Raw genomic sequence first — 12,296 nt, forward strand, 5'->3', positions numbered from 1 at the left:
TGGATTTCGGATGATTTCGGATGGTAATGTTTAGTCCGAGATTCATCCGAAATGGTCAGTTATTTGATCATCCGTAATGCTTAGTCTGTGATGCTTAGTCCGAAATGGTCAGTTGTTGATCCGTAATGGGTGAACAATGTTCATCCGGAATGATCAGACAGTTGCTGATCCGTAATGGGTGAACAATGTTCATCCGGATTGATCATCCGTAATGATTATCCGAAATGTGTTCTGTAAGCTGTTAATTATGAAATCATAACTGAAAATTTGAAAAAATTTGGGATTGTGATAGAGTTTCCTATTTTATCATTGATCTAATTTTATCAGTAAATTTCGAAAATCATAATCTGTTTATCCTATTAACAGATTCCGAAAACTTATTAGATAAAAATTAGATCAAAATTAAGAAAACATTCCACAATTCAAATCATATTCCAAAACATAAAGGAAATTTCGAATTTAACTAAGAACATGATGAACCCTAAACTAAAATATTCAAACATTCAAATAAAGTTCATCCGAAATCTGGAAATTTATTACACATTTAAACATATTTTGAATAACCTGATTTCGGAACAGTAATTAGGATGAATATATCATCCGGGATGCCATTCCGGATGACAGAAATCGAACAGTAATGATTTCGGATGATGTAAAACGAATTTTAATTATCGTTTTAATACCTGTTTTCCAGTTTTAATCCAGATTTACGGATAGAAAACAGAACTGACTAATCAACATATGCTCTGATACCACATGTTGGTTCAGTTCTGTTTATACATGAGGGAAAACAATATAAACATACCTGTTACAGCAGACAGTGCAGTGGAGAATCCAGTCAGAGATGATCCCATCGTGTTCGACATAATTGTCAGTGTGATCTGGTTCCTCCTTAGGATGCTAACTGATGATGGGGACTAAGAAAACCGACAAGGGAATCGGTTATGGGAGAGGAGGTCGATTATGATGATGATGTTATGATTAGGTTTTCTGATTAAGTGTGTAACCTAATGACCTCTACATAATTCTCCTTATATAAGCACCCAGGAGGAAACCCTAATTAGTTAATAAGGGTAATATGGTCCATCAACAATTACCAACTAATTATTTAATAGGTTATTATATATTTTGATCTATATTATGTAAATGATTATAATGGCTATAGATTAAATATTAAATCATAATATATTTAATCTTACACCGTGGATAAATTTGGAAGACATTTTCTAATACCATGTACACTAGAATTCTATCAAATAGGGAGACGTGTGATAGAGAATGGCTAGTGTATTCGAAAAAATTTGACAAACTCTTTTGTTTTTGTTGTAAAGTTTTTAGAACGGAGCATCCGAAAGGTGGGTTGGATGATGAAGGTTATAAGGATTGGACACATGCTAGTGGTAGACTTAAAGAACATGAAGTTGGTTTAGAACGTTTCAAGAATATGAATGAATAGTTTGAATTGCGTCAAAGGTTGAAATGCAAAGAAACAATTGACAAAGTGGCATATGAGCAATTTAAAAAAGAAAAAGATTATTGGAAACAAGTCATTATACGGATTGTTGCGCTTGTGAAATTTCTTGCAAAATATGGCTTAGCGTTTCGTGGGACAAATGAGAAGTTGTATAAAAAAGGCAATGGAAACTTTTTGGGTTTGGTTGAGATGTTGGAAGAGTTTGACCCGATTATGAAAGAACATGTGCGCCGTGTTTTGAATGAGGAGTGTCATGTACACTTTCTTGGCCACAATATTCAAACGAGTTGATACAATTATTAGGGGATAAAGTTAGAACCGAAATCATCAAGAAGGTTAAGCAAGCAAAGTATTACTCCATCATTCTCGATTGCACGCCTGATACAAGTCACCAAGAGCAAATGTCGATAATTGTGAGGTACGTCAATTTTAACTCTAGTTTTGTGACCGTTGAGGAATCATTTTTAGGTTTTTTGGTTGTTGATGATACCACGGGATTAGGACTTTTTAAAGTTACATGTAAGGAATTAGAGTCGCTTAGTCTTGATATTGGTGATATGCGTGGTCAAGGCTACGATAATGGGGCAAACATCAGAGGAAAAAACAAAGGAGTTCAAACTAGATTTTTAGAAAAAAAATCCTAGAGCTTTCTATAGTGTTTGTGGTTGTCATAGTCTAAATCTATCATTATGTGACATGGCTAACACAATTCCTAAGTCTAAAGAATTGTTTGGAACAATACAACGGTTATATACTATCTTTGCCCATTCTATTAATAGGTGGCAAATTTTGAAAGACAATGTTAAAGGATTAACTTTTAAATCATTGTCTACAACTCGTTGGAGTTCTCTACAAACGGTTGCAATCAAAAGATGTTGTTCTTGATGTTGCTATTGATGAAGTGGACAAATTAATTAAATTCTTTAAGAATTATTGAGAAGTGGGGTTCTCTAAGGCGCTTGATGAAGCTAGAGAAATTGCAAATGAAATAGGTGTTAATGGGGAATTCCGTAAAAAACGTGTGATATATAGGAAAAAACAATTTGATGAATCATCAAGTGTAGAAAAAGTAACATTTTCACCCGAGGAGGATTTTAGAGTAAATTATTTTTTATGTATTGTTGATCAAGCTATTTTTTCACTTGAAACAAGATTTGAACAATACCAAAAATTTGAAAAAATATTTGGGTTTTTGTTTCCAAAAAAGTTGAAGACTCTAAATGAAGCCAAGCTTAAGGAGTGTTGTTATCGCCTTCAAGATGCATTGAAGTATGAAGGAGAGTCCGATATTGATGCTAAAGAATTGTATACGGAGTTGAACTTGATTAAGACATTTTTACCGAGACACATTGACAACCCTTTTGATGTTTTAGACTATATCTTCCAACGCAGTACAACTTATCCTAATGCTATAAATGCATATAAAGTGTTGTTGACAATTCTGGTAACCGTGGCATTGGCAGAAAGAAGTTTCTCAAAGTTGAAGTTGTTGAAGACCTATTTACGTTCTACAATGTCACAAGAAAGGCTAAACGGGTTGGCGACAATTTATATTGAAAGTGAAATATTAGATACTATGGATTACAAGGAGTTGATCGAGAGCTTTGCTTCAAAAAACGCTAGAAGAACCACACTTTTCGCTTAGCAAGTACGTTCTATAACTTGATATTTTTGCTACAAACTATTTTTGTTAATTTGTTTTATCTATTTGATAACAATTATCGTAGTATTATGGGTTATTTGATTGAATGATTGATGAGTTTATATTATATGAAGATTTGCGAATAGGGCCCAAATTTTTTATCTCGAACAGGGCCAAATTTTTTTTGTGATTTTCGAAGACGGCCCTAATGGGGTGATGGATATGGCGTGGAGGGACTTACCCCCTCTCCACGCCCCCTCACCGAGTGGTATAAGCAAAGGGCCTTTGATGTATGCATAATGTATAAACACAAATAAGTTTGAAATAATCCAAAGTTTATATGTACAACTAGAATTAATAAATTAAAACTTACAAACAACATAAAGTCTTTTGGGATTGTGAGTCAAATTGCCAATATTGTAATTTATAGCTATATATTATTTTGAAATAATTAAAAATGCCTTAAAAGGCACAAAGATGCAAATGTGGAGTGTTTTTTTATTCTTCTAAGACTAGAAGGTATGGGGGCCGGCTTGGCCCGGCGCCGGACCCCCACACCGCCCCCCTCTTCCGGCTTTCATCAAACCCGGCCACCCACCGCCGGGTGTGTCGTGCCTCCCTTTTCCTTTTCCTCTCACATATACCTATACATACATACATATATATACATAAAGGGGTTCATCCCCCACCCCCCTAGGTCCATCCCCTCCAAGCCACTCCTACGTGGCGCTTATGTGGCGGCTCATCCCCCCCAAGCCCATCCAAACCATACCTTCTAGTCTAAATGGGGTAAACTGCATGTAGGATTTTCTCACGCGATGTGGCATGAATATAGCTAATATCCGTTTGTTATGATCATGCTATTCGCTAATCAACCAAAAATGAAAACTCAAAAAATAGATTCGTGATATGCTTAAAAGATTTCAAAACGTATTTTACATTGATGAAAAACCATAAAAATATACCGATACTTCTTCAAATATTATTCCGTCTGGTTCATTCATCACGATACCAACAATCGTATAGCTAATTACCTTAAAATGTCCCAAGGGAAATGGTTAAAAAAACAAGAGCTAGAAAAGTATTTACAAATCTTCTACGGTTGATGCATAACATAACCCAACCGTGATGAGATTTTAGAAAAGTTAGCTTTTAGCTAAAAATGTGCTACAAGAAAAAAATATTATGATATGGCTTTAAAATATTTGTTATTGATCTAAGAACTAAGAATTAAGATAGAACCTAGATTGGTCAAAAACTACTAATTTGGCACCATCATCGGTTTTTGACCAAATATCTATATTACAAAACAAAACGTTATGTAACGTGTACCCAACCTCAGATTTCATAATCTTTAAATAATACATTAAGTCATGCCATACACCTAACTTCAGATTTCAAAGATGACAACGAGAATAATATGGATATCATTTCCATGTATCCAGCTGACTAAATCATACATACATGCACACGATTACGTGCAGCCTATGCAACTGTTAGCAAAGTCATATATATATCCAAATATATGATACCGTATAAATACATGCTAATAGATGCAATTCAAGACATCAACACACAAGATGAAAACAATATTGTTACTTATTCTTTTCTCCACAGCCTCCCTTTCTTTAGGCCAACCCTCACCCGATGCAGTTCGTGACATCGATGGCAACTTGGTTCGGTCGGGCACAGAATACTACATCCTGCCTGTCTTCAGAGGGCGGGGTGGTGGCGTAACACTAGCCCCCACACGAAACGAGTCATGCCCACTTGATGTAGTTCAAGAAGGCTTTGAGCTCGATGATGGCCTCCCGTTAACATTTACGCCTGTGGACCCCAAGAAGGGAGTTATTCGAGAATCCACGGATCTAAACATTATTTTCTCGGCTTCGTCAATATGTATTCAGTCGAACGTTTGGATGCTCGAGGAGTACGAGGGGCAAAGGATCATAAGCGGTCGTGGAACCGCAGGAAACCCTGGTGGGGAAACCATAAGCAACTGGTTTAAGATAGAGAAGTATGAAAATGGGTACAAGCTTGTGTACTGTCCAACAGTGTGTGACCTTTGTAGGCCTGTTTGTGGAGATATTGGTGTTGTGTTTGCTGAAAATGGAAGCAGGCGTTTAGCTATAAGTGATGTGCCTTTCAAGATTAAGTTCAGGAAGGCATAAATGAATAATTACTTGTATGTTATTATTATATGTATACTTGTGTTTGAATTATATGTGTGCAGTCAGAATAAATTACTATAGACTATAGCTTTGTAACGTAACTAATGAAATAGTAATAACTGTCAATAGACATTCGTGAATTATGATTAAGGGTGCATTTTTTTTCCATTAACTTGTTTTAGGAATGTGGATGAGATCAGCTTTATAAAGCATGCATGAAGGTCATAGAACAAAATGATGGGCCTATTGTGAATGATTAATTTTAGAGTAAATTACAAGTTTTGTCTTTTATTTTTTTCTCAAATTTCAGGCGTTGTCTTTTACCTTTAAAATTGATGAGTTTTATCCTTAATGTTTCAAAATCTTGCATGTTATGTTCTTTAAGCCAAACCCAGTTAATTTTTTTTTTTTGAGTTAATTACTGTTTTCGTCCCTGAGGTTTGTCAAAAATAACGGTTTCAGTCCATTAGTTTAAAAATTGCGATTTCAGTCCATTAGTTTCATTTTCGTAACCATTTCAGTCCACTAACTTAACTTCATCCATTTATTTTGTTAACTTTGAGTTAACTAACTAATTCAGGGACGGTTTGCGTCAGTTTTAGAAACACAGGGACTTAAGTGTAAACTCTAAAACATTAAAACAAAAAAAATAGTAAATTCCAAAAAATCAAAAAAATTCCAAAAAATCAAACAAATTCCAAAAAATTCTAAAAAAATAATAAAAATTCTAAAAAATCATAAAAATTCTAAAAAATCCAAAAAATCCGTTTCGGCGCGAACTGTTTCGACCCGAACCGTTTCGAGCTGAACCGTCCGTACCGTTTCGACCGAACCGTTTCGACCCGAACCGTTTCGAGCTGAACCTTTTCAACGCGAACCGTTTCGACCCGTACCGTTTCGAGCCGAACTGTTTTGACCCGTACCGTTTCGAAGCCGAACCGTTTCGAGCTGAACCGTTTCGAACCGAACCGTTTCGACCCGTACCGTTTCAAGCCGTACCGTTTCGAACCGAACCGTGCCGTTTCGAACCGAACCCTTTCGAGCTAAACCGTTTCGAACCGAACCGTGCCGTATCGAACCGAACCGTTTCGAGCTGAACCGTTTCGAACCGAACCGTTTCGAGCTGTACCGTTTTGACGCGAACCGTGCCGTATCGAACCGTGCCGTATCGAACCGTACCGGTTCGGCTTCGAAACGGTTCGCGTCGAAACGGTTCATGTCGAAACGGTTCGGGTCCAAAGGGTTCGGTTCGAAACGGTTCGCATCGAAACGGTACGGTTCGAAACGGTACATCTCGAAACGGTTCGGTTCGATACGGCACGGTTCGGTTCGAAACGGGTCAGCTCGAAAGGGTTCGGTTCGAAACGGCACAGTTCGGTTCGAAACGGTACGGCTTGAAACGGTTCAGCTTCGAAACGGTACGGGTCGAAACAGTTCGGTTCGAAACGGTTCAGCTCGAAACGGTTCGGCTTCGAAACGGTACGGGTCGAAACGGTTCGGCTCGAAACGGTACGGGTCGAAACGGTTCGCGTCGAAACGGTTCAGCTCGAAACGGTTCGGACGGTTCAGCTCGAAACGGTTAAGCTCGAAACGGTTCGGCTTCGAAACGGTACGGGTCGAAACGGTTCGCGTCGAAACGGTTCAGCTCGAAACGGTTCGGATGGTTCAACTCGAAACGGTTCAGCTCGAAACGGTTCGGGTCGAAATGGTACGGGTCGAAACGGTTCGCGTCGAAACGGTTCAGCTCGAAACGGTTCGGGTTTGAAACAGTTCGCGCCGAAACGGATTTTTTGGATTTTTTAGAATTTTTATGATTTTTTAGAATTTTTATTATTTTTTAGAATTTTTTGGAATTTGTTTGGTTTTTTGGAATTTTTTTGATTTTTTGGAATTTACTATTTTTTTTGTTTTAATGTTTTAGAGTTTACACTTAAGTCCCTGTGTTTCTAAACTGACGCAAACCGTCCCTGAATTAGTTAGTTAACTCAAAGTTAACAAAATAAATGGATGGAGTTAAGTTAGTGGACTGAAATGGTTACGAAAATGAAACTAATGGACTGAAATCGCAATTTTTAAACTAATGGACTGAAACCGTTATTTTTGACAAACCTCAGGGACGAAAACAGTAATTAACTCTTTTTTTTTTTTTTGGTTAAAACTGATCATCCAAGGGTATTTTATGTCTTTTTACCTATATATTTAATATTAATATTAAAAAAATACTATTATTATTACTATTATTTATATATATGAAATCATTAATCATAATCTTCCCCAACTCTCTCTGCAATTCATCTCTCTTTCTCTCTAAACTCAATCCACCATCACCCACCAGAACTGAATCAAACACCCACCACCACCATCATCGTCACCCTTCACCACCAGAAACACTCCACCACCTCTAACCGCCATCACCCACCAGAAACGCCACCATCAACCCATCATCACCATCAACTCTCTCTCTCTCTCTCAGCTTCACCCACCGCCCCTAACACAACCACCGTAGCCGAACCCGATCTTCAGCGATCAAACCCAGCAACAGATTGAACATCCGCCAACACAACAAATGAACAGATTGAACCCAACAACAGTTTGAACATCCGCAAACAAAACAAATGAATAAATTCATTCAAGTATGACAAAATGAACATATACTTCAAATCGACTACAATTAACGAGATTGAAATCAAAAATTGAACAAATTGAAGTTTGCAAAACAAACCTTAAACTTCTACTCAAATAAAACCCAATTCACCGCCATCTCCACCACCCTCCACCCTCGCTGTCACCACCACCCTCCATCGCCACCGTCACTACGGCCACCATCACCACCACCCTCCACCCTTCACCGACATCATCACCATAACTACTGCCCATAAACCTATCTTGAGATCTGATGTGATGAAGACCATAACCGCCACAACTACCGCCTTTAACCACCCTCACCGATTTCCACACAAACCCCCATATTCAGCCATCCCTAACCTCCGATTCACATATTACTTATCACCACCAATCCACATTCAACTCAACCTTGCGATGGTGGAAGTTGGGGTTTTCAGATCTTTGAGCAAAGATGCCGAAAAATGGGTAAGATGGTCGACGGGGATGGGGGCTACGGTGTTTTCAGATCTTTCAGGCGAACAAGATGGTGGAAGTTGGGGTTTTCAGATCTTTGAGCGATGGTGGAAGTTGGGGTTTTTAGATCTTTCATGCGAACAAGATGGTCGACGGGGATGGGGGCTAGGGTGTTTCAGGGTTGGGTAATGTAGAAGATGAAGATGCGTATATGTTAATATAGAGAGAGAAAGGCGGAGAAAATCTGGTGGAGAGAGAGAGAGTTATAGAGTGGTGGATTAGATTTTTAATTTTATAAGATACCCTTTATAATACATTAGTAAAATGACAACTTTACCCCCATGTGCCTTGCACATGACTGCATTTAACAACAAAAATTAACTGGGTTTGGCTTAAAGGACATAACATGCAAGATTTTGAAACATTAAGGACAAAACTCATCAATTTTAAAGGTAAAGGACAGCGCCTGAAATTTAGGACAAACATAAAGGACAAAACTTGTAATTTACTCTTAATTTTAATTGGGTTTCAAAATTTCAAAACTGTTGTGAATTATGTTGTTCAACCAATATTTACCAGTTTTGGATGTGTATTAGAATTATGAAAATAACAAAAAAATAATAATAATAATAACAAAAGTCTAGGATTAAAATGGTAGAACAAAAAACTATTTGATTATCACCATCATCACCCTCCATATAGACGCCACATTAGGGGAGGAGCTTAGTGGAAACCGAGGGGTGCAAACCACCCCCCCCCCCAATATATATATATATATATATTGCCTAATAGTTTTTGTTGGAGAATTTAGTAAACAACAGATAATCTGAGAGGCGTGTGATCACTTTCAGATCAAATTATTTCGGTGGTTCTTCCGAATAATTCAATCGGATACAACTCAAGTGGAGAAATCGAACTTTCATATGTTTATACGATAAATCCATAAGAACCAGAAGCGTAACTAAAAACTAGATTTTGAATTCTGGGGATAATTCTGCAGGCAACTGCCTCTAGCTAGTTATTATCTTTTTGAATTTAAATTGCCTCCCTTAATTTTGCATCTTGAAAATATGAGATATTTCTAAAAAATTATTTTCCTTCTAATAGAGCAATTTAATTAAAAATAAGAGATATTTCTTAATTTTGCATCTCGGCCCTAGCCATGGGTTTGGCCCTTGGACCCCGTTAGGGGTGCTGCCCTCGAACCCCCTCCAAGGAGCAACTGCCCCCTTGGAGCCTTCATTGATTAGGGGTTTCACCCGAACACTTAGAATTATAATAACTCAAATAAACGTGCAATCACGCACCTCCTAAATTGCTTAATGTATATTACAATTCACTTTAGTGACCAAGTTAATCTCGATTACACTAAAATATCTTTGTAACGTAAGTAATGAAATAGTAAATTACTACAGACTATAGCTTTGTAACGTAACTAATGAAATAGTAAATAATTGTCAATAGACATTCGTGAATTATGATTAAGGGTGCATTTTTTTTCCATTAACTTGTTTTAGGAATGAATGTACATGAGATGCTCATAGAACAAAATGATGGGCCTGTTGTGAATGATTAATTTTAATTGGGTTTTAAAATTTCAAAACTGTTGTGAATTATGTTGTTTAACCAACATTTACCAGTTTTGGATGTGTATTAGAATTATGAAAATGACAATAAAAATATAATAACAAAAATCAGGGATTAAAATGGTAGAACAAAAAACAATTTGACTATCACCGTCATCACCCTCCATATAAACGCCACATCAGGAGAGGAGCTTAGTGAAAACCGAGGGGAGCAACCCCTCTAATTTTTCGGTTAGAAGTGTAAAATTTTCGATTTTTCGTCCGAAAATTTTAAAACTATAAAGGATCCCTCCCCACCCCCCCCCCCCACCCAAAAAAAAATTATTTTGCCTAATAGTTTTTGTTGGAGAATTTAGTAAACAACAAATAATATGAGAGGCGTGTGATCACTTTCAGATCAAATTATTTTGGTGGTTCTTCCGAATAATTCAATCGGATACAACTCAAATTGAGAAATCGAACTTTCGTATGTTTATACGATAAATCCATAAGAACCAGAAGCGTAACTAAAAACTTGATTTTGAATTCCGAGGATAATTTTGCAGGCAACTGCCTCTAGCCACTTATTATCTTTTTGAATTTAAATTGCCTCCCTTAGTTTTGCATCTTGAAAATATGAGATATTTCTAAAAAAATACTTTCTTTTTATAGAGCAATTTAATTAAAAATAAGAGATATTTCTTAATTTTGCATCTCGGCCCTAGCGAGGGGTTTGTCCCTTGGACCCCGTTAGGGGCGCTGCCCTCGAACCCCCTCCAAGGAGCAATTGCCCCCCTGGAGCCTTCATTGATTAGGGGTTTCACCCGAACACCTAGAATTATAATAATTCAAATAAGCGTGCAATCACGCACCTCCTAAATTGCTTAATGGATATTACAATTCACATTAGTCACCAAGTTAATCTCAATTACACTAAAATATCTAACAGTTTCTTTTCTAACAACTTAAACGGATTATAAGATTTTATAACAACAAAACAATATCAAAACTTAAACTTAAAGTGCTTTAATGAAACAATGTTAAACTAATGTTAAACTTTTATTTTAATATTTTTCTATCCGATAGAAATTGGGCTGGAAATCAGATTTAAATTTCTACTCAGAATAATCAGGCTAGTACTTACTAGCATTGTAACCCATCGAAAAGCCCACACCTTTTTACATTCCGTGGGCTCAACGACTGTTACTACCAAAAAAAAAAAAAAAAAAAAAAAAAAAAAGAAAACCATTAGGCCCAACGTAGATCCACGATCCACCCACCAAGGAGCACAAAAAAAACTGAACGCGAAATAAAATACCCGAACCCGGGTATTGGAAAAACCGGGTATTGGGTACCCAAACTCGTACCTGACCCTACCCATAGAGTATTTTCCGGGTAAGACCTTCAACTACATAACCTGAACCCGTAACCGGTTTTTCTTAAACCCGAAAAATACCGTAAGCCCAATTATAATGAATACCGATACCCGGGTTTTGTAAATAACTATACCCAGGTTTTTTGAATAACCGAAATCCACTGATATGTGCCAGCCCAGCCCCTTAAAAACCCCATCTATATCCGAAAAATACCAGAAAATAGGGTATTACAATTCTGGGTATAGGGTACCGGTTCCAAACCCTGCCCGGTTTCACAACCGGATCAGTGATGGATCCTACCGATGACACAATCAATAGAAGCTTCACCGACGTATCACCAACAAACATTAGCTAAAATCAACGATGGATGTTTCATTCATGGATCCCGCGGACACAAGTGATATATTTGTTCCTGAAATCTAGTATGATTTACAATGTAATTCATTAACATTTTATATACACGTCTTAATGTAATTAATTTCTAATATAATCGATAATTTAAAGACAGTAATGGAATAAATACCAAACTAAGCACATACCTAGTGGTGGAGTGGTGGAGTGACTTGGGTTCTCCAATGGAGACCCAAGTTCAATTCCCATTAGTGCCACTTTGGTGGCCACCGACACCCGCTTTAAAGCCGGACCGAGGACACTCGAGGTCTCGGGTTCGAAACATGTTTCTTACCCCTCTTTAGAAGTCTACATACGTTAAAAAAACAAACACACTTCTTTTTGTAGACTTGAGAGGTTTGGTCCACCTCTTCTTTTACAGATGTCGGCAGATGTGGTCTACAGTGCAAATATTTTACCTCTTAAAAAACAAACAGCACCAAAGTGTGTGGTAAATCTTGAAAAATACAATGTGGTTAAAAAATGATGAAAATAATATAAGTGTAAAGCATTGCTAACTTTAGTCTGCACTTTTTTAAAGGCCGAAAAGAGACCACATGTAAAGTGGGGGCTCAATTTAGTCATCTTAGTTGACATTTT

At 37.2% G+C, this 12,296-nt stretch overlaps 1 protein-coding gene across 1 annotated transcript; it reads left to right on the forward strand.

Moving 5' to 3' along the window:
* Positions 1-4,662: 4,662 nt before the first annotated feature.
* On the forward strand, positions 4,663-5,430 carry LOC110916521 (kunitz trypsin inhibitor 5). The gene has a single exon (XM_022161236.2). It carries the CDS (start codon positions 4,670-4,672, stop codon positions 5,285-5,287), a length of 618 nt encoding a protein of 205 aa, XP_022016928.1. The 5' UTR covers positions 4,663-4,669; the 3' UTR covers positions 5,288-5,430.
* Positions 5,431-12,296: the final 6,866 nt, after the last annotated feature.

The sequence above is a fragment of the Helianthus annuus genome, chromosome 7 (assembly GCF_002127325.2).
Source record: "Helianthus annuus cultivar XRQ/B chromosome 7, HanXRQr2.0-SUNRISE, whole genome shotgun sequence".
NCBI classification, from domain to species: Eukaryota; Viridiplantae; Streptophyta; class Magnoliopsida; order Asterales; family Asteraceae; genus Helianthus; species Helianthus annuus.